A 23,354-nucleotide genomic window follows, 5' to 3' on the forward strand; every position below is an offset into this window, starting at 1 on the left:
GCAATCCAAAGTGTTGAAGTCCAGCCATGAAATAGGTTCAGCACCCTGGAAGGGCAGATTCATCCGCCTCTGCTGTGTGAGAACAGGTAATTCTTCTGCTAGATGGTGGCCATTCTGGATGACCCAACCCAACCCAACCCAAGCTCAACTTTCCATGCTGGCTTCTGCTCTGCTGGACTAAGGTTCTGGAAGTCTTCCAACCTCCAAACAGGCAGAAGGATTCTTGGCATTTTAGTCCAGCAAAGTAACTTTAGTCCACTAAAGTATCAGGCCACTTTTCTTTACCATGAAGCTCCGAGACAAAGTGTTTCCCTCCTGTTTGGAATGGCAAGAAAGGAGGAGAAAATCTCCTTTTGACAATGGCATTGGATTTTGGCGGTCTGGCACTTTCAACAGTCAGAAGCTTCGGCGGCGGAGGCCTTGAATACAGTTGAGGAATGCATGTGGCCACAGGCGGCCTATTTCCCACCGCTGCTCTAGAGTTTATAGAGATCATTTTGTGACCTTTAAAAAAATAGGCTATAAAGCAGGAATCAGGAGAAGCTTGGTTGGGATCAGCTGACTGATCTCTTCGAGTGACTTCCAGAACATCATCTAAGGTGTTTTTTTTTACTTGCAGTGGTTAAGCATTAGCTAGATGTCCATGAATGGCTTCTGCATGTGTAAGCAAGTGGTTGTGCTTTTTGGCTTCTAGGGAAAGTTCAGGCTTAATTTGCACTAGGACCCATTTATTTGTGGTATCTGCAGAACTCTTCTCCAGCACCATATTTCACATGAGTTGATTCTCTTCCTATCTGCTTTCTTCACTGCCTTTACAACCATACATAGGAATTGGAAATGGACAATCCCAGTTTTAGCCTTCCATGATATATCTTTACACTTCAGGATCTTGCCTAGTTCTTTCTGCTTTGGGTTTAGTAATCTTATACTTGTCAATGGTCGAATTTTATTGTGTGTAGGAGGGGGACATTTCATGAATCTCAGGCAAGGGAAGGGATGTAGCCTCCAAGGCCATATTTGTAGCCTCTGGAGCCCCAGAAGATACCGTTTTTGTACCAAAATGACTGCAAATGCCCTTTATGGATGTTTGGATCTCCTTTGCCATGCCTTTGGCCCATTTTAGAACCCAAGGGAGACATTTGAGTTTTGTTTGGTTCATTTCTTGTTTTAAAATACACTTGTCCTTCCATATTCGCTAGGGTTAGAGGCACAAGAGCCCCATGAATATGGAAAAACCGCAAATAACAAAAACACCATGTTTTTAATGAGAGGACACCTCTCTAGGAATCTCTAGGTCCTCCAGTGCAACTATGGTCAACGTCCGACAGACTCTGACCATAGAACTACATTGGAGGAGCTACAAATGCCTAGTAAAGGATTCTCTCTAGGAATCTCTAGGTCTTTCAGTGCGACTTTTAGTTAAAGTTGACCACAGAGTTGTGCTGGAGGACCTAGAGATTCCTAGAGAGAGCATATTAATCAAATCCACAAATATCAAATCTGCAAATATGGAGGGATGAGTATAGTCCATGTCTGGGTCCTGAATGGTATTGGTGGGAAATACAAAATTAGGGTTTATTTGGCAGGGGGTGCAGAGAGGGATATGGCCTGCTGAGGTCTCCTTATGAGCCACTGTACACCCCAAACTCTGACATTTGCCCGTCCCGATCTATGGGTTAATGCAACCTTCAGGAAACGTAATAGGTCTGCATGGGTGGCGTTTTCGCATCACTGGAGACGCTTTCCACCTGAACGCTGTGCATAATTTATCTTCCCGTTCTTCCTTCTGATCTTGAGTCAGGCCCTATGTGCTTTTATGAATTCCCTTATCTCCCCGCTGCCACCTGTTGGGTTAATTATCTTCAGAATTTCTAATTACGGCAACCTTTGGCGTAATTAAAATCAAACTGAGATTTAATTAACAGGGTTTCCAAAGGGCCAAATGGCACATGACAGGATGAGGCACCCAAACTGGCCTCTTTCTGTTGGGCTCTTCTTATTTTCATGTCAAGTTGTGCCCTTGCTGCACTGTTGGCTCTTGCTAAGAGTGGCTAGGTCAGCTCCAGATCACAGGCAAAGAAAACTTCCCATTTTAGGGAGAGGAGAAGACAATACGGAGGATATTGGCGTATTCATTTTTATTGTATTTAAAGTGTGGATGTGCTGCTGTTCACTGGGGCCTCCGAGGTGAAGTACGCTGGATGAAAATACAGATATACTTAAGACAATGAAGTGGATGTCTTCCCAGGCGTTGATACCAGAGGTAGAAATCCCATGGAAAGAACAAGGATAGGTCCCCACACCACAAAAAAGGAAGAGGACTACAACATGTTTCAGAAAAGGTTGTAGTCCTCCTTTTTCCAGGTCAGGGATGCTTTGCAGAAGTAAGCAAGAACATTTTGAATATCTTAGAGACCACTTGGACATTTCTTTTCCAAAAAGCAAACCTTGATTTTGCCATTTTATATAAGGGACACCATTTTACTATGCCATTGTTAATAATGGGATTTGAGCATCCACAGATTTTGGTATCAATGGAGGTCCTGGGATCAAACCCCAGCAGATACCAAGGGCCTACTGTATCTTAACCAGTTCCTTCTTTACATAATGGGAAATGCTTTGCCATTGCTTCCAAAAGGTTTAGGACTTTTCCAACACACTTGAGTCAGATTGAGTGATTCCAAATATTATTGCAGCCGTACACTTCTGCCATTCGTAACGGTTCCTGTTGGGGTTGTCAGTGGCGCCACATCAAGAATTACCTGGTATGGGTCTCCTCCGATCACATGCCTCTAGCTTGCTCCAGCTTTTCTGTTTTTGCTAACTCCACCCTTTCCGTCCTTCTCTCCTGTTTTAAAAAATCATGGCGCAGGAAGCTGTGAGGGTTGCTGAAGATGTCAGAGAGCCTGGATACTGAAGAGAAACCTCCAGCTCCTCCATTGAGAATGAACAGTAACAACCGCGATTCTTCAGCACTCAACCACAGCTCCAAACCTCTCCCCATGGCTCCGGAAGAGAAGAACAAAAAGGCCCGGCTACGCTCCATCTTTCCAGGCGGAGATAAAAGTAAAGTATCACCAAGGGGAAGGGGTGCTGGGCTTTGCCATGCCTGGCATTTTTCACATCTGCTTTTCTTGTTCTTTCCATTGGGGAAAAGCGGGGAGGAAAGAGCAGTTAAAACTTGCAAGGGTGCATTTGTTTGACACTCACGTTTCTGTCTGGGTTTAAAATATACAGCTGGTGGAGAAGGTAAAAGTAGAGAGTTGTGGGGTTTTAATTTTTCAAATTTGGAGTTAGAGGAAGGAGGTTAGGACCTGAAGAAGGACATCCAGCATGCCCTGTTTTTTTGTTGCACAGAATGGGATCCAAGGCGTTTTCCGCACCAGACGGTTATACCGCTACGATTCCACTTTAACTTCTGCGGCTGCAGCCGGTGGAATTGTGTTGTTTGTAGTTCAGCAAAGGGTGTTTAGCTGTGATGGTAAATCTCGATTTTTCTAGTCCTGATGGACGTTGAGGTTAATGACTCAGTTTTTCTTCCTCTAGTCTTGAGAAACTAGGGTACTCCCGCCTCCAATGATTCCCTATGAAAGCTCTGCACTTTTCCACATGCTTTTCCATGAAAACACTGCAACTGGGATGTCTGTCTAGAAAGTTGCCCAGTTTCTCAAACTCTTGAAAACTATACAGTTTACATTGTACAGGGTTCTGGGTTTGGATGTAACAACAAGCCATGATTTAAATAAACCACAACGAACCATGACTTTTGCTTGTGCTTTGCCGCTGGCTAAGAAACCAGAGTTGGTGTGCAGGGTTGAGCCTAGGCACAACAGCAAACCAGAAGGCAAGCTGCCATTGCCATCCTACAAGTTCTAGCAAGTGGCCTAGTGATTTAAAATGTGCAAAACCATATCTTTTTCACATTGCCTTACTGAGCCCCCTCTTTGGTTTATGAACACCATGGAAGCTCATTTTTTCCTCTTTAGCTGAAGGTGATGTTAGCAAGGACAATAGTTGCCTTCCGCTTGGTGCAATGATGTACAACAAAATTGCTATTCTGTATACCTTTATCCAAGTCGTCTGAATTTTGTGGGACCTGCTTATGAGTAAGCATATACCAGATTGCAATGAAATGATGCTATTCCCATTTTGGCTGGAGAAAGATTTTTTTAAAAAAGAGATTCCTTTAAATATATGAATGAATAATACATGAATAATTAATTTAATTCACCTTCTTGGCTGCCGCCTTTCGAATTCAGATTTATTTGTCTCTCCCTGTCCTTAAATCCCCTTGCTTTGAATCAGTAAAATGTGTGAATGAATACAATGCAGATGAACAAGTGTCTATTCCCATTTTGCCCTTAGCCAACAAGAAGAAAGAAAAAGAACGTCCCGAAATCTCCCTCCCGTCAGACTTTGAACACACAATCCATGTGGGGTTCGATGCTGTCACCGGGGAATTCACAGTAAGTTGTGTTTCTGGCATGTACAGCCTTGGAACAGACTTTACCAGCTAAATTACTTTTCTTTGCAGCCATTTAAAACATCACTTGCAAAAAGGGTGAATGCATGCATGGGAGGGAGGAATGGTGTTACATGTACCAAGACATCGCTTCTATCTCATCTCCCCACATGAGAAGCATGCTGCCATTTATTCCGAAAGCATTGTAAAGTTTATTCTGAGGTAGAAATTTATCACATCTCTCCAATGCACATTTGCTGCACATGCAAGAAACTTTAATACAGACTATCTATTCTGAATACCCAGAAAGGATAGGGCTTAAATTGACAGATTTGGAGATTCCCTTTACAAATGAGTATATGACACTTTCTCTTATTTTTAAAATGAAGATTGTGGTTCATAATAGTTTAGTATGATTTAAGTACTGTATGGGAAATCAGCCTAGCTTATTTTGTTTCCTGCAAGGGTTGCTTGCATCTGAGCATCTGAGGATGCTCTGTGGATAGATCTTGTAGGATAGTTTCCGAGTAAATCCGCTTCAGCTTAAGGCAACCTTAATGATGACAGATGTCCAAGAACTCCAGCCATCAAGAGATCCTACAGTGTCGGGGCTGTGGCTTTCTTGATTGAATCAACCTGGTCTATGACCAGAGTTTGGAGGCCTATGTGCTTCTAGATGTTGTGCTTTAAGTCCCAAGCCTGGCTAGTGATGGTGGATGATGGGAGCAGCATATCTCCATATCTATCTCTTCACCCCGGTGTTCCATCCATCCAGCTATGGCATGTTATTGTTGAAGTGGGCACTGTGTAGCACAAAACTACCATATGTTATGAAATAATATTTGTGGAACGCGGGAAAGCTAGAAGAACTCATTGTGGAAAGAACATGGGACTACACCCATGGCTTCCTTTTGAGTTTTGTGCTTCCTTCCAGAGTAGGGTTGCCAACGGTTCTGACATTCAGATTGCCCATCTGGAATTCAAAAGTGGATTGCTGGTGCTGGGGCAGTTTAGCAAAACCTGGTGAGATATATATCCAAGGTACTTTCTAGTGGACATTCCAACCAAGGATAATTCTTTCCCTTTCAATAACTTTTCAATATGGGGCTGACATCCTGTTGATGAATTATCATGATGTGATTTAGATTCATGCCGTCTCAACCACTTTTGGTCATTGAAGCAGTTGGAATTCTCTGCATAACAACCCAAATCCATCCACTCCATCTTTTCCCAGTTACAGTCCCCCCCCCCCAAAAAACCTGACCATTTCTTGGTTGGTGGAGAGCAGAGAGAGCATCAGATAAGCATCCAGGTATTTTCTTAAAGCTGGATGCAGAGCAAGGACATCATCACTGGTGGCATCTGAAGGACCCCCAGAGGTCCCTGTGGATACCTGTTTCTGTGTGTCCATCTATGAAACGTTTGAGTAGGGACCTGTTGAAAGATACCATCTTTGAGGTGCTTTGGACCTAAGATGTGTAGGTTTTTGAATTGCACTCTGAAAATGAACTGGTGGCCAGTAAAGCTAGTTGAACAAGGGGCCCATATGTTTCTCCAAACTGGCCCCTAGACAGGGTGGCAGTTCCTATTTGTGTGTGTATTTATGTATCTGCCCTCAAGTTGCCTATTGACTTAAGGCCACCCTGTGCATTTCTAAAGCAAGGAATGCAGAAATATGGCTTTCCTCTGAATTATAGCCTACAGCATCTCTAGTTTAGCAGCTGGAAAAATGTGATTGCCTTTGAAGACATCTCAAAATAAAACCTGTTGGCTGTGCAGAACTAACCAACACTTATTGTGGAATAAACAGATTGATCTAGTTCAGACGAAACAATCTCAGCCTTCATTTTTTGTGGGTTTTTTGGGCTATATGGCCATGTTCTAGAAGAGTTTGTTCCTGATGTTTTGCCAGCATCTGTGGCTGGCATCTTCAGAGAATAAACATCAGGAATAAACTCTTCTAGAACATGGCCACATAGCCTGAAAAACCCACAAAAAACTGGATGCCGGCCATGAAAGCCTTCAACTTCACACTGGAAATCTCAGCATTATTTAGACATAGATTATCAGGCCAAAAATTAGTTTTGTATCTGTATATTTCTTTTACTTTCTTCCTCTTCTCCATTGCATCACACATCTCCCTTTAAGACAGCCAAGGTTTCTTGAGTGCAGTTTATGTTTAAACCCAAATCAATACAATTCTGGAAGCAGTTTCTAGCTTGCAAACCAGGAACCAACCTCATGCACAGTCTTGTTGGTCTGATAAGGAGGGAACCCAGACTTACCTGAAGGTCCCAGTTTGCAGCCAGGGAAAAGGGATAAGTGGCTTGTGAACAAGCATGGCAACTTTTTGTAAGTTTCTGGAAACATGGGAGTAACTGCTTCAGGGTGAGATTGGCAAGATGATCTTATGCTAACTCCCAAGATCAAATGACAACTCTAGTTTCAGTGGCTGGAAAAATGCAATAGGTCTCAAGAAGTCAGGTCTATGGGGGAATTACAAAAGTGTCTGCTCTGGTTGATCCTGACAATCCTCCAAAAGTGGCTTCCCTGTCCTTCCTCTCTACTTGACTATGGCCTGGTCCAGACGCCGGCCTGGCCACATACTAGGGTTGCACAGGGGTGGAGTGTCTGCACGCCCTGCAACCCTAGTACATGGTGGTGGTGTCATCATAGCGGTCTCGGAAACGTGGAGCACAGGAAGTGGCATCATGGTGGTGCCACTTCCTGGTTGTGGCACTGCAACAAAGGAGCTGCTCTAGGCAGCTCCTTTTTGTTGTGGCGCTGCAAGCTTTGTTCCCGTGCAGCAACCAGACGGCCGCGGGAACAAAACCATGGGAGAAAGGGGCTGGGTGGCTGCCCAAGGACACCCCTTTCTGGGAGTATGGTGAGACAGCATTTTGCCGCTTCTCCATGGTCCCGAAAAGCACCAGATTGGAGCCTCTGGGCTGCCGGTGAGGCTTCCCTACCCTCAACCTGGCGAGAAAAGAGGCGGGTGCAGGCCATCCCTGAAGGGGTGCTCTGATAGTTAAGATGAGATCTATTGATGACTCTGTACATGTAACCTCTTCACAACTTTGGTGAGTTGGCATGGAGTTGGGATGAAATGAGGGAGATGGTAGGCCTCCATCAGATGTAGTGAATTGGGACTTCTGTTATGGGACTCCTTGGGCGGATGGAAAGTAATTCTGGAAGTATGTGTCTGGCCTCAGAGCAGGATAAGGGATCTATGCAGTGACTTCTATCCATATGGAACTGTGGTGCAGTCACTCCAAAGCTATTGAGACAATGTACAACAGATATATACTGATTCACCACTATTAGAGTTTGTTTGCAATGTTTTGTCCATCTAATCTGAATTCTACTGGAATACAGATGAGCTCCATTTATAGAGGTTAATCCTACAACACTGTAGCAATGTTAGTTCTTTGGCCTTGCATGATTTCCTGAAGGGCATCAAGAGAGAGAAACGAGGGGTTGATTTTCAGTAGCACACTGTATTTGGAGGATCATAGCCCTAAAAACTGAATGGGAATTGATCTATGCACAAAAATCCATGGCAGTCCTCAAGCTAGTTGTTGATGGTGGTCAACTTAAGCAGAGCATGGATTTCTCACTCCTTAAAGAGCTAGATGTTTTTAGCTGTACAACCGCAGCTGATTCCAGAGGTTAGATATGGGCCTTTGCCACCTTGGTCTTTCCTGAACGTAAGTCTCATTTTGGATATTTATATGGTAAGTACATTGTGCTGAGGGTTGCGCTGCTCATGTCAGGTCTTTTAACCAAAAGTGTCTGCAAGTGTTCTTTCTTTTTCTCTCAGAAGTTTGGAAGTGCCAGGGGATATCCAAAATCTGCAAACATCTCCTCTGCTTTGTGCCAGAGGATTGCCTTAGTTGCTGTGCAAGCCCTGTGGGTTAATGTGCCATGTGCAGCATATACCTTTTTCTCTGGCACCTAAGGCCAGCAATGGCTCTGGCTGCATGGCCTGCATTGCTCCGAGCTGCATCCAAAACCAAAACCATGGGCTCTAAGGTTTGGCTTTCAGTCATTAGCCTCTGATGACATGATGTTGTTTGCCATAAATGCATGTCCAAACTCCATTTCATTGTTGCTCATTGGAGCTCCCATGAATAGCAGAAGTAGGGCCAGAAAACACTACGGGGAATTGATTGGAAATGACCAAGTAGAACCATGCTTCTGAAGCCACAGAAGTCACTGGTTATAAAAGAAATCCATGCATTTATAAGAAGCAGGGGAGTGGGATTTTCAACGTTAATATGTTGAATCATTTTGCAAAGTTCGCTTTTAACAAGCGGGATCCTCGTTCCCCACCTGGAACAATATCTGCATCCAAAACTTCTTTTTTACAAACAATGCAAAAGAAAATTACCATTTTTAGTCATTCACAGATTGTTGATTTGCATCAAAAACAACATTTTCTATGCAGAAATATTATTTGCTGTGTAGCAAATGCTGCTTGCTATACAGAACATGTTATTTTATGTGCAGAACAAATGTGCAGGGTAAGTCCCAAATTGAGAATAAGCTTTGAAAAGTGCATGGCTTTCAAAGGCTTTCTGAAAGCTGGGTAAAAATGGTTAAAATTACTCCTTTGAGAAGAAATTTAGTGAAAAATCACATCTCTAGCAAGGAGTAAGCCCCATTGGTCACTGTTTCCTTTAACACATATGCACCGGAATGTACTGAATATCTTGCACAAAGCCAGTGCAGAACTGATAAGATGGTTTAAGCATGAGAAAGATGTTCTGTCTTCCCCACCCACCTTTTTGACCCAGTTGTTGGCCATTAATTCTTAGCAGTACCATTTTTCTAATGAGCAAAACAATGAGAAAACAACTCGGATGCACCACCGCCGCAACTCTGCAAAGAGATTAAAATGGGGGAATGGATGCCTCCAAACTTTGGGCTTAATTGTGATTTTTTCTTTTCTGTTTCTTTTTCCTCCAAAGTCTGTCTTCCTGTACCTGTCAATTGCTGCTTTGTTTGGTGCCTCCTTCTCTGTTCAATGGGATGACCTCCCCATCTCCCCCTTTTCCCGACCCCATTCCAACCCACTGGGTTTCCACCTTCCTTTCCCGCCTTCTCAGTTGTCCCACATTCTGTTTTAACTTTCTTTTCTTTCTTTATTTACGTCCATTGCAGCCAGATCTCTATGGCTCACAGATGTGCACAGGGAAGCTCCCAGAGGTGCGTCACTGGCCCAAAAGAAGCTTGCATCCAAGTGCTTCTTTGAGATGTCATAGCATTGCAGCGGCAGGTTTCATGTGTGTGCAGTAGATTTCGTTGCTTGGCTTATCCCCATGCCCTCATCATTACCGCCCCCTCCTCAATGCCAGAGGCCCATATCACCATCATTTATTGATTTATTCATTTATTTATTTTGCCAGAGGACCTCTTAGGAGGAACCAAAAGACGATAAAAACTAAAACCTGTTTCTTTTGCCAGAATCTAAGCTGGGGTGGCAAACAAGGAATGCTTCGATGCAGTTATATGAGTTGTTGGCTGCTTAGATGTGAATTGTGCAGTAGAACCGGGAATGGGAGTGCGACCGTTCCTTTGATTTAGGAAATTATACTGGATGTTTCGGGGCACCTTTCCTCTTTCCTGAACTAAAACCATCCCAATGCAAACTTGCAGTCTTTTTTCTTTGGTTTTGCTCTTGCAGGCTCTGCTTTGAGATCCTGCTGTCTCTTTGTGTTGTTTTGGGGGGTATGAAACCTAGAGATGTGGAGGACCTGAGAAGAGATGCAAAGGGATCTTTGACAGCACTAGCTGTATTACGTAATTCCGGGATACCCTTTTGATTTCCAAATTGTAGTCCTTCCTCCAAACTGTGGAGAAGGTTCCCCAGAAGCCAATTCACATGTCGGGAGGTGGCTTTGACCTCCATTGGATCGGCTGTTATCATTTGAGCAGAATGCCTTTCTCTTGTTACACACCAGATATCCAGTGTAAAGTTCCTAAAAACACACCGTGTCACCCTTCAGTTTAGAATAGCATTTGGATGTCTGCACTGAATCACCAGATAAACTGGCTAAGCTTTTCCGCCATTCTTCCATGGATCAGCGAGAGTTGATTTAAGGATGAGTTTCATGCACTTTCCCCCCCCCCCACCGTCACAGTCATAACGGTCTTTATTTATTTGTTTGTTTATTTTTGGCGTGCTTTAGTTGTTTCCAGGTTTTAGCTCTTTGTTTTAAGAAAGAACGAGGGAATGATTACAGTGGCTGTCAAGTGTCTAGGTTTAAACTGTCAGGCATCAGTCAAAGTCTCCGGCAGGCAATTTTAACAGGGAGCATGGGACTCTTGGAAGGGAACTGAACTGGCAGATGATCAGATGAAATTTCCCCAAGTCCTCATTCTTTCCGCTTGCTTTTCGCAGGGGATTCCTGAACAGTGGGCCAGGTTACTGCAGACCTCCAACATCACAAAACTGGAGCAGAAGAAGAACCCGCAAGCTGTTCTGGATGTCCTCAAATTCTACGATTCCAAAGAGACCGTCAACAACCAGAAATACATGAGCTTTACATCAGGAGGTAAGCAATGGTAGTGAAGAAGGCATTATCATAGCCAAGAGATGAAGACCATGGGTAGATCGAACAACCAGGGTGGTGTAGGCATTTGAGTGTTGGACTTGGGCTGTTACCACAAAACAGTTTGACACCACTTTAACAGTCATGACCGGTGTGGCCTGATATGTGCATGCCAGCCCAGGTGCTGATCATAGCCTGTTTATTGCAATAGCAATAGCAAGCAATAGCATTTACATTTCTATACCACTTATCAGTGAACTCAGCACTCTTTAAGCAGTTTAAAATGCGTAAGCCAATTGCCTCCAACAAGTTGGGTACTCATTTTATTGGCCTATGAAATGATGGAAGTCTGAGTCAACCTTGGAGCCTGGGATCAAACTCACAACCTTATGGCTGTAATACCAGCATTTAACCATTGCCCCACCAGGGCTCCTGTAATGATCATTACCTACAGCTGTCTGAGGAATTATTTTGGGTAGCCTCCCACATGGTTTGCAGGGCCCTGAACTTTGCCATCTGTACCAAAGCTGCATACTGCTCCAGAGCTGAGCATTTGCACAAATGCTTCTCACTGCTCCAGAGTTGGGATGCAGTGAGGTTGCAGAGTTGCGCTGATGCTCTTAGCTACTCTGGAATTGGACATCTGCACCAATCCTTCTTGCGCCACTAGAAGGTTGGCGTGGGCCCAATCCAGGGCGGAAAGGGGCAGCTGCATGCTGCCTGTCTGTATAGCCCCAGAGTCCCAATACATTTTCTCCTATAGAAAGGAAATCAGATTTAACATTTTTAGGGTGATATAAAAGTGGTATAAGGGGAAAGGATCATGTAGCTCTTTTTTTCTTCTTTCCCTGAAACTGTCTGCTGTGTGTAGATCCTATTTGGTCTTGTACATCGCTTTCTCTAAGAGTAAACTGAAGTGGCAAGTATTGACAGGATTGTACCCAAAACAGGGCTAGTGAGAGCCATGAAGTTTGTATTAAGGTGCTTTGGGGAAGCCTTGTGGTCAGTACAACAAATGAAACAACCTCAAAAAGGAGTTAAAATAGAGGGTAACCACCTCCCCCAAGAATGGTAAGAATCTATGGGGGCCAGTTCCATGGAAAAATGGGAAAACAAGGGAAATGGAGTGGAGCATTCTTGAAGGGACATGAGTGGCTGCCTGCTAGGAATTCAAGTGGAGTCCAGCCAACCAGCCAGCCATGTCCCCTTGAAGAACTGCATGCCCTGCTTATATTGTCTAACTCGACCCTGTCAAATATCATCACAAATTCTCCTTCTGCAAAATGCCCTGCAGCCATCCAGGTTCTAACAGGCCGCCATGGGTTTTCTTTTGCACATTTCAGATAAGAGCGCCCATGGATATATTGCAGCCCATCCTTCGGTGAGTATGAAAACCTGTCATGGGATTGCGGGGGGAGGTAAACTGATCCCCACCTTGTGGAATTCCCCCCGTTTTGCAGCATAATTTGATCTATGTCTGGTGGAAATGGGTGGGATCTGTTGAAACTCTAGGCATTTGTTTTTAAACAGCAGTATGCATTTAATTGACATTGAATTGTACTGGGATCCACAAAGATACACTTAAGACAATCCATATCAACATTGTGTTCTCAGTATAAATGTTTTTGTGCTCACTGCCGAATGGCTCAACAGGGACATGCCTTTCATATTTAAAATGTGGAACAACTTATTTTGCATCACTGAAGACCCGACAGAGACCCCACAATAGCAGCAGACAGTGGAAAGGGGAGCCATAATCCTGTGAATGCAGACACAGTTAGACAAGTAGATGCATGTTCTCGAAGGTTACTCAAGGGTGCCAGCCTATTCAGGGTTGCAGGAGCCCTGTTACACAGATGTGAAGTGTTGCACATGTGGTGGTGCTTTCTGTAAGTGTGCTGCTTACTGGCGGGTAAGGATTTGCGTTGACTTGGGAGCAATGGGAGAAAGCAAAGTGGTACCATCCAGTGCAAGAGCAGTTGCACAAGAACCCTAGCTTAGCTACATTGGTGTAATTTTGCATTACAAAGCTGGTAAATAGGATCTCCCTTGGGCCACTTCCCATACACAAAGCTAGAAGATTCCACACCCTTCGTTTCCATTGGACTGCAAGGAGGACATATGCTGTTCTATGGCTTTGTTGTTGCGGTTATTTGCCATGAGCTTGGCTTCAATTTATGGGGGCCTGATAAATGAGAGACCTCCAAGAGGTCATCAACAGTCCTGCTCAGGTCTTGTCAATTGGAAGTTGGATCCAGGGGCCATGTGCCATACATGGACTGCACTTTGCACGCCTCTGCCTTAGATTTTAGCAAATGAAGCCTTGGTTGCGATTTCCCACATTTTAGTTGCCACCTTCTTGATCTCTGTTTACCTGGAAAAATAGGTCAGCCCCTTCCTTGCCAATTGAGATTTTTGCTATTGCTGAAACATAGTTCCCTATTTACAAGCAGGCATTTAGCAAAGACAACACAAAGGGGGGGAGATTATAAAATGCAAATCAGAAAGGGACAAGGGGAAAGAGAAACGATGGGGGATGCATCCTCTGTCAATGCTCCGACCTTTCACATTTCACCAGTACTTCTGTGATTAGCCAAAGCTTCATGGGACACCTGCAACTCTTCCCTACAGAGCACAAAAACAGCATCGGAACCCCCACTCGCTCCCCCTGTATCTGAAGAAGAGGATGAGGAAGACGAGGAAGAGGATGATGACAATGAGCCGCCACCAGTTATTGCCCCACGTCCGGAGCATACTAAATCAGTAAGTTGCTACCGGTTGTTATTTCAAAGGATGCCTCCTTGTTGAGATCAGGGCAGTCTGTTAGTGACATACACAGGTGTAAGTCAAACTCATGCCTGCATATATCTTTTTTCAAGTGGTCAATACAGAGGTTGGTATTTCCTCCCTTCCTCGGTATTGACCAACCCCTTCATGTACCATAGAGATGCTGCAATCTCACTCCCCAAAGGCCATTTTGTGCCCGATGGAGAGTGAGAAGGATTATAGAAGCACTTCCTGTAGCTGGATACAAAATGTTGGCATCGTTGGCTGAGGCCTCTGGAAGACCTCAACAGATGATATATCCATTTTTGTGTCTGACAATGGGGCCATAGCCAGACAGTTCTCCAATCCTTCCTTCTCTCCACTCACAGAATGGGATTGGAGACGGACTGCAGAGACTCTACGGTAAATGTAGCTGTTGTAAATGTTGACTCTCGCTTTGTGCCTTTCAGATTTATACACGTTCCGTCATTGAACCTGTCGCTGCACCAGCCCCACCTAAAGAACCTGCAACCCCCCAGCCTGAGAACTCCAACACAAACACTTTGTATAGGAACACAGACCGGCAACGGAAAAAATCCAAGATGACCGATGAAGAAATTCTAGAGAAATTAAGTGAGTGATGTCAAAGGTGATGCCAAGTTAAGTCTGCCAAATGTGATACCTAGAAGCGAACAGAGCGCTCCACATATGGTTCAGCCCAGGGCAGAGCTGTTACTGCGACCGGATCAAAAGCAGGGCTAGGGATGTAATTCTTCACTAAGACTGCATCCGCACTGCAGAAATAATCCAGTTTGACACCACTTTAGTTGCCTTGCCTCCCTGCCCTGCATCTCCAAACCCCCATCTTGCGTTATAGATTTTTAGCTGCTCTCATTTCTTCTTCTTAATAACATAATGCAGACATGAATGGGATGTCTGAGGAATTGCCTTCAAGCCGACTTTGACTTGGAGATTGAAAATCTATTGGAATTTCAATCAGTCCACCTGAAATGTGGCAGAACGCACATGCCTCTGTGACCATGGGCTAATTAAGAAAAGAATTAAGGATTAATTAGGAATGCCTTACATTTTAAATCCCGGCGATACATCCTCCTTTGAGAACTGACTTACTTCATGTCCCCAAGTCTTAACATTTGTCCGTTTTTGTAAAGAATGTCGCATCGAATCGTTTCTCCTTGCATATTTGTTCCATTCTTCTCTGACTTCATAAAGGGAGAAGTGCCAAGGTTATAATTTGGGCCAGATCCTGTTGTACTGCACTAAACATGGCTAGGCAATGAGGCAGTTAAACCAACAGGAGAGACATTAACAGATGCACAATGTGGTAATTCAACAAAATGATGGTATACAATACAACTACCATGGGACCACATGAGTGCAAACATGGTGTACATCTTGCCCACTGAATCTCATGATAGATGGGAAGATTGGGACCAGTTGACTTGTTTGTCCAGTTTCCAGGTGCTAACTTTGGAGAGGCAACGTCAAGGTCTCTGTGTCTCCTTATTGTTATTTACATCGTTCAACTGGACCTAAAGTGCTGGATGTTTCTGATGGCTCTTCAGTTGGGGGACTGCCATCTGTAAAGCAGGACCCATGGCCACCCTGTGTGTCTTTAGGTCTATGTGCACGCACCTTTGGCTTTATACATGAGGCTCCTAGGTCCTCTCTGAATCAAGACATCTGTGTTTTTTCTTTCTTTCACGCTGAGCTGCCTGCCTTTCCGCTGTTCAGCTGCAGCCCACTTGGTTGCTTCAGCTGCCCTCTGGCGTCCTCTTCCGCTCATTGCAATGTCAAAGCTATGTGGGTCATTTAAAAAAGAACAAATCTGAAAGCATCCAAAATCATGGTCAAGGACATTTTCAGGGTGAAGATAAGAAGGTGGCGACAGCCGCAGCTGACAAGGCTGGAGCTAATCTGTTTTACCACCTGTAATGTGGAGCAGCTGCAAAACCATCCTCCGTATCTTTTCTCTCAGCCTTCTTTTAGCGAATGCTAAAATGATTAATGCACAGCTTGGCCATGTCCAGCAAGCCACTGCCATGAATTGCTTGACTCCAAGGTCCTCTAAATTAGTTGTATTAACTGGGCTGCATTATTACTTCTCCTTGCTGAGCAAATGACTAAGATAGTTAAAATACATATAAGACTAACAGAATTCATAGACAGGTTGCAAAGTATGGTCAGCATCCTGTTAGTGACCTATGCAATCATAAGTTGCATTACACAGGTGAAGTGAGTATATATGTATGTATGTATATATATATATATATATATATGGACAATGCATATTGGTAATATCCTGCCGAAGGCAGTGTAGCCAGAGCTGTGCATGTGGAATTGTTGGGCATGTTGCAGAGTGCATTTAAGTACACGGAGTAGTATAGGAAGGCACATTGCCTCTGTGCACTGCATTTGTTGCACATTGTAATTGCAGAACAGGTCGTCAGCCATGCACCTTGACCACCGATTCACATATGTTGTGCTATAGTGGCATTCACTATTGTTGTTGTGTGCCTTCAGGTTGTTCCTGACTAATGGCGACCCTAAGGGGAACCTATCAGGGAGTTTTCTTGCCAAGATTTGTTCAGAGGAGGTTTGCCATTGCCTTCAGAGGCTGAGAGCATGCGACTTGCTTAAGGTCACTCAATGGGTTTCATGGCCAAGCAGGGAATCACACCCTGGTTTTCAGGGTCATAGTCCAATACTCAAACCACTACGCCATGCTGGCTCCTGTAATTCATTGTGGGAAATGCATAATGTAATTCTGCCAGTGGATATGAAGTGATGCGGGATCCCTGCCTATATGTGACAATCTTATATTGATGGGAACATTCCTGTGCGGAAGTGGAGGCTGTCTTCTGTGTAGCCAGAGGTTTTTTTCATTACTATTTTGCAGCTGTGGCCTTGAGAGGATAGCAAAGGAGGGCTAGAGAAAGACAGACTTTCTGTGTTGGGTTGCAGTAGTGCGCCTGCAATAAACAAGGCAATCAAGCTTGACCTGGGAAGGAATGGGATTCTACTTTAAGCGATGCCACTGTTGCTGTGTGCATTTGCATCTCTAAAACCATGCTGTTTTAAAAGAATGCAGCTTTAGGTCTTCAAAGCGTTTTCTTCTCAAAGGTAGCAACAAGCAATTTCAGCAGTTTTCCTTCTGCTGCAAGAAAGTCTTTAAAACCGTGCAGTTTTTGAACGCAAGGTAAACAGCAGCTGCCTCCAGAATCGCTTACTGAGCATGTATGAAGAGCAGAACAGAAAGAAAAGGGGGGAGATAGATTAGCTTCTCTCACCAGCTACCTTGGCATGTTGAAAAATCATAGATCGGTACGTTTCGTCATCGAAATGGTAACCATAAGAAATATGGAGGGTATTGAAAGAGAGAAAAATCATCCCAGGATGTGCTTCATGTAGTCCCTAGATGTTTCAAAATGTTTTTGTGTACTTACGCAAGACTTACTTGAGCTGGTTTGGTTCACTTCAACATGTGCGTAATATTCGTTTTGAACCAAAAGTTGGCTGAAACACATTGAACTGCTCTAAAACAACAACCTGCTTCAACAGACATTTACAATATGGTGATTATATACGTATAATCCCAAAACGAAAGATGCTCCAATACTGTGGCTTGCCTCATCTATCCAAAAATGTGCATCCTAAATATAGTTTATTTAAGATGCATGTTTTTGGATCTCATACACTTCTTTTCTAAGATATTTCTTTGTTTCCAGTGTGTTCAGAGCTGAACCCAAAATTAGGGAACTATCCCTATTCCCTTCCTATGATTTCTGCCTCCGTTACCAAAACTTCTGTCCAAGGAGTAAAACCCAGGAACACATCCATTTTGTTAACAGAAGTATACCTGTCCCTGCTTTTTCTTGCTCTTTGTTACCATTGAAAACAACCTATGTAGACACATTTTAATACAAGATCTGTCTTTCTCGGTTGTTTTAGGAAGCATTGTCAGTGTCGGAGACCCAAAGAAGAAATACACACGGTTCGAAAAAATTGGGCAAGGGTGAGTATTACCAAAGTGGCTCTGATCTTTCATATCTACCCAGACCCTTTTTGTATGTATGTAGTAAGTATTTCCAATAACACTGACTGTCATCTTGCGGTAGGGATGTAATGCTGTACTGAATGTCCTCTCAAAGGTAGCAATGCGCAATTTCAGATAGTGTCTTCTGGCTGCAAGGAAGTCTTTAAAACTATGCTTTAAAACAGTGGTCTTTTGGGGGTGGAAAATAATACTTCTGCATTGTGCATAAAATGATGTTTTGCGCACAGAAAACGCTGTAATTGGGGATTCGTTCTGCGTAAAATTCACACACAGTGGATTTGCATAGAAAATAGTGTTTTCTGTATAGGAATTAATATTTATGCATTGAAATATTATTTACCAAGAAGCTGTTTCATGAGATGAAAATGCCGCTAAGGGTTGACTTGCATAGAAAACAACATTGTCAGAAAATGCTGTAACTAGGGGTTTATTCTGCATAAAATTTGCGCATGGTTGGATAGAAAACATCCTTTTCTGTTCTGAGAATATCTTTTTGGGGAAGGAATTAATACTTCTGTGCCGGAATATTTCCAAGATTGGCAAATCCTTGTCTCAAACAAGGTGCACTGTCTCCCTGCACCTGGTTTTGGCCATACAGACTTACTTTTGATGGGTAAATATATCTTCTTGGAGGCAATATGACTTGGCTAATATTGTAGATCTCAAAAGGTTTTGAGTTTCCTTGCCAATCTTCTTTTTTAGACCCCGAAATTTGTAAATAAACCGGTTTTCTAAATAAAACGCAGACACAGAAATGCTCCGAGATCCTAGGAGCTGTACTTCCGCCCCGACGACCGTGAATAAATGGAATTAAAAAATGGTTATGTAAACAAATTGGATTAATCTCCCCCTATTAGTCATAGAAAATGCATTTGCGTTCATATTGAAATGGTCTGTAGTGGGCCTAGGGAAAACATTAAGCTAAACCACAGTCTATGCGCTATATATATATTAAAATGCAGTGAAAATGTTTCCTGCCAGTTTCTCAACATTCATGCAGAGGCCAGAAATCAAAAGCATCCTGAATAGTTTCAATACAATTGGCTCTGCCATTAAGGAGAATGAGGTAGCCGCTTTCGGCAGCTGATTTTGGATGCAAACGGTTAGCTCTTTAGCTTGCTGTCACTGTGTTGGTTGTTGTGTGTCTTCAAGTCATCTCCAACTTATAATAACCCTATTCTAGGCTTGTCTTGGCCGGATTTAGAGGAGGTTTGTCATTGCCTTCCTCTGAGGCTGAGAGAGCATGACTTGCCCAAGTTCACCCAGTAGGCATTTTTGCCTGAGCAAGGATTTGAACTCAGGTCTCCTGGAGTCCTAGTGCAACACACAAACCACTACACCACACTGCCTCTACTGTATTTTCACTGCTAGAGAAACCAGAGAACTGTTGTAGAATCATCTCTCTCATATCCCAAAATAACACATGTTCTTGTAAATACAATGCACCCTTTTTTTACACGGAGGATCTGTTCCGGACCCAACCGTGTAAAAAAACCGCGTATGTTTGAGCCCCATTGAAAGTAATGGGGCTTGTGTATGACGCGATGGCATGGCAGGTGCGCCCCATTACTTTCAATGGGATGCACCACCCTTTGCGCCCTGTGCACTCCCGGTGTGTGCTGAAAGCCACATATAGTGAGTCCGTGTATGATGCGGGCGCACTGTAACAATACCTGCATACTGATCAGACATCTGGGTACAGTGTACATGCATTGAATGTTAGAGCTCCATCTGTGTACAGATCAACAACCTTTGCACACATGTACACAGAGTTTACTTATGCATGGACACACTTCATGTTGTGGTGGTTAAAGGACAACCAGACTGTAGACATGAGAATGAAGAGGGAGGTAATATCCGCTTGTTTTGGAGGAACAGACCCACATCTAAACACAAAATTCATTGATCCTTCATATATGTCTTGTACACATAGCCTGGAGGTAATTTTATACAACATTTTAAATAGTTTTGTACATGAAACAAAGTTTGTATATACTGATCCAACGGAAAGCAAAAGTGTCACCATCTCAACTCCCCATGAACAAAGTTTTGGTTTTTGGAATATTTCAGAGTTTGGAATTCCAGGGAAGGGAGACTCAGCCTGAAATTCAGTATCTGCTGTTTCCTTGAAGGACATCCCAATATCAGATTAAAATAGGTGAAAACAAAGTGAATCCCTTATATTGCACACTCAAGTGGATTTAGATTTAATCCATAAATCCAGACATCTAGAAAAAAGTCATTTTGATCCAGCAGTAAACTGAAAAGTATCTGATAGGCCTTCAGTACAGATTTAAGTACATACATACATACATACATATATACATACTGTGTATGAAGTTCCACTTGAAACAGCTAATGAACACTGTTATTCTTCCATTGCTTCCTCAAGGAAATACTTCCAAACCCAGACAACTAATATTCTAGCAGCTACTGGCAGAAATATTTACGTGTGTGTGTGTGTGTGTATATATATTCCTCACAACCTGGTTTTACTTTTGTCTCTCCTTTAGGGCATCGGGTACAGTTTATACTGCAATAGACATTGCTACGGGGCAAGAGGTAAGTGCAATGTTGACTTTTATTCCTTTTCGTTTTTATATAAATGGACTATCTAGGGGATTTGGAGGCATGTTCACCATATTATTCCCATTTTAGAACAAGAAGTGACCCGGACATGACTTCGAGGAGAAGTTTCTGGGTGAGGATAAACCATTTTAGGTCCAAGAGAGACATTTATTAAAATGGGAAATTACCAAGACATGACTTCCATGTCACTTTCTGTTTTAGAAAAGGTCTCTCCTGGACCTAAAATGGTCTCTCCTGGCCCAGAAATAGGATGAAATTGCCAGCATGCCCCCCAAGGAGGGAATTGAAGGTGAACCTACTTGGAGACCACTGGAAAGACCAGGGTCCACATGAGGTCCACAGGCCACACCTTGGCCACCTGATGTACAAACACTGACTTTTCTTCAGCAGAGATGATAGGACAACTTCTTTCATTTCATCTGAGGGTAGTTGGCTGTCCTATGGGGCACAGGGCAGACCACATGGCAAACATCTCTATCCATCAGGGCCTTGCTGCCACCTTCCTAGAATCTTTGGCCTGTTATAGACAGCCAAAATAAAGCTGCTTCGAGTCACAGTGGAGGTATGGTATTTGAATGATGCATGAGTCCTAAGAGTCCAGAAGTCGCACCAAAGCCACGCTCCAGCCCTAAGGACTGGAGCGTGGCTTTGGTGTGGCTTCTGGACTCTTAGGACGCATGCATCATTGAAACACCATACCTCCACTGTGACTCGAAGCAGCTTTATTTTGGCTGTCTGTAACAGGCCATAGAATCCTAGAGTTGGAAGAGACCACAAGGGCCATTCAGTCCAACCCCATTCTGCCATGCAGGAACTCTCCATCAAAGCATCCCCAACAGATGGCCATCCAGCCTCTGTTTAAAGACCTCCAAGGAGGGAGACTTCATCATTTTCCAAAGAAGTGTGTTCCACTGTTGAACAGCCCTTACTGTTAGGAAGTTCCTCCTAATGTTGAGGTGGAATCTCTTTTCCCGTAGCTTGCATCCATTGTTCTGTGTTCTAGTCTCTGGAGTAGCAGAAAACAAGCATGCTCCCTCCTCCATATGGCATCCCTTTAAGTGTTTAAACAGGGCTGTATCTTCTTGTGAGCCATCACAGCTCTGATGCAGCATCAAGCTATGGGGAACTTCTCTGGTGAAGTCAGAGGTCTCCTCTGCAAGCCTGTTGGGCCTTGCTATGGTTGTTGGCATCAGTTGTAAAGGATGTAATGGAACTGACAGCCATTGCTGCAATGCTGGGATGGAACATTGCCTTCCCATGGTTGGCTGTGAACTTGTGTCCCTTCCAACAATTGATGTGACTCACCTTCGACACTGATTTGCTGGAGGAGCAGGTGTTGAGATCCAGCAGCTAAGCCTGTCTTATTAATGCAATACCCACTTCTCTATTTCAATATTGGGTGGTCCGGTTGTCGGGATTCTCTTTCTTACTCGTTCCAGAGATATTAAGGATTCTCAACAGAACCTTTGATTCCCCAAGTTGCCTGTAAATGTTAATTAAAGAAGGATCAGCGTTAAAGGGTTGGGATTTGTATTTGGGTGACATGGAGGTCAGTTGACCCTTACAATAATTAAAATGGAAAAAAAAAAGATTGAACGAAGGGTCAAAGGCCTGTCTTTAAAACATGCAATTATGCGTAGCTGGTGTGGGGCTATGCACCATTGCGCATGTTGACCGATGTGTGACCCATAGAGTGATTGAGAATGAGGGAGGCCTTCGAACTCCCTCTGGTTTGGTTAATGTTGAGTTGTCACCTTAATGTTCATGGTTTTGTCCTGATTTGGCAGAGGACTGGTGTAAAGGTTAGCTTGGGAAGAAAGGAGGGTTAAGGTACCATTCACAATTATTAGCAACTATGTACGTTTTGCTGTTGATCTTGGCAAATTGCGCACTGGGCTGTCAACACTGGAACGTCGAAAGAAATTTGGCCAGCTACTTTCATGTCTTCCGCGAAGCCTCCGTTGCCAATGGCTTTAGTAGGAGTTATCGCTCCTAGGAGTTTAGCAGGGACGCTGCAACGTTTCAGAGATGAACAATGGGGATGCTTGCGTATTTGTCAGCCATGGCTTGTATTGCCGTCATGTATACACTTTACTTATGGGTGAATGTTCTTCCTCTGGGGCTGCACACTGTGCGCACAGTCATACACTGGGTAGGAAAGCAGAATGCTCTGCTTGTGTAGTTGTATGAAAGGCATACAACCCACAGTGTATCACCATATGACAGGGAGGATGGGGCTTAGATTCATTGGGATCCATGAATGCAAGGTGTATGATTAGCATTAAAATGCGAATGCAAAAATACTTGACCTAGCATTTCCTTACACAGTGAGGTCTTGTTCTCAAACGTTACCAGATCACCCACAGTGTGTTTATTTCATGCTTATTGCTTTGGTAATGTTTGTTAAATGTGTCCCCAAAATGTCATTCCAGGTGGCTATAAAACAAATGAATCTCCAACAGCAGCCCAAAAAGGAATTAATAATTAATGAAATCTTGGTCATGAGGGAAAATAAGAATTCAAACATTGTTAACTATTTAGACAGGTAAGTAAAGCCGGGTCTTGTTTGGACATTGTTCACTGGACATACGCACCTGCATTCAATTGATGCGCTGTTGCAGGACATGCTCATAAAAAATGTTTCTCAATCTGTCTGGATTATACCACTGGGATGTATTGGGATATATTACATGGATAAGATTATACCATGTAGAATGTGCTAGACTTTTGTTTGTCTTATGCTTTGTTTTTAAACTGAATGTTATGGCAGTGTAATTACTTTTAAACTGTTGTATACTGTGAATGTTCAATTATTTTGGATTTAAACTCCAAAACCATTTGTTTTAGCTGTTGTAGAAGGAGGAGGTAGTAGTAGAAGTAGGAATAGTAGGAGTAGCAGTAGGAG

General features: G+C 43.4%; 1 protein-coding gene across 3 annotated transcripts in view; it reads left to right on the plus strand.

Moving 5' to 3' along the window:
• The window catches only part of PAK3 (p21 (RAC1) activated kinase 3), an 80,931-nt gene that overhangs the window by 54,398 nt on the left and 3,179 nt on the right, over positions 1 to 23,354 (plus strand). For 2 of the 3 annotated variants that reach the window (XM_042480410.1, XM_042480409.1), the window contains exons 2-11: positions 2,873 to 3,066; positions 4,366 to 4,466; positions 9,626 to 9,670; positions 10,866 to 11,019; positions 12,360 to 12,397; positions 13,648 to 13,779; positions 14,253 to 14,415; positions 17,755 to 17,818; positions 20,374 to 20,422; positions 22,882 to 22,994. In XM_042480410.1, the coding sequence (XP_042336344.1) occupies positions 2,895 to 3,066; positions 4,366 to 4,466; positions 9,626 to 9,670; positions 10,866 to 11,019; positions 12,360 to 12,397; positions 13,648 to 13,779; positions 14,253 to 14,415; positions 17,755 to 17,818; positions 20,374 to 20,422; positions 22,882 to 22,994 (1,031 nt within the window). In that variant the 5' untranslated portion in view covers positions 2,873 to 2,894. The remainder of the gene's footprint in view (positions 1 to 2,872; positions 3,067 to 4,365; positions 4,467 to 9,625; positions 9,671 to 10,865; positions 11,020 to 12,359; positions 12,398 to 13,647; positions 13,780 to 14,252; positions 14,416 to 17,754; positions 17,819 to 20,373; positions 20,423 to 22,881; positions 22,995 to 23,354) is intronic. The other variant, XM_042480411.1, reaches the window with a different exon arrangement.

Source organism: Sceloporus undulatus, chromosome 7, assembly GCF_019175285.1.
Source record: "Sceloporus undulatus isolate JIND9_A2432 ecotype Alabama chromosome 7, SceUnd_v1.1, whole genome shotgun sequence".
In the NCBI taxonomy this organism is placed as follows: Eukaryota; Metazoa; Chordata; class Lepidosauria; order Squamata; family Phrynosomatidae; genus Sceloporus; species Sceloporus undulatus.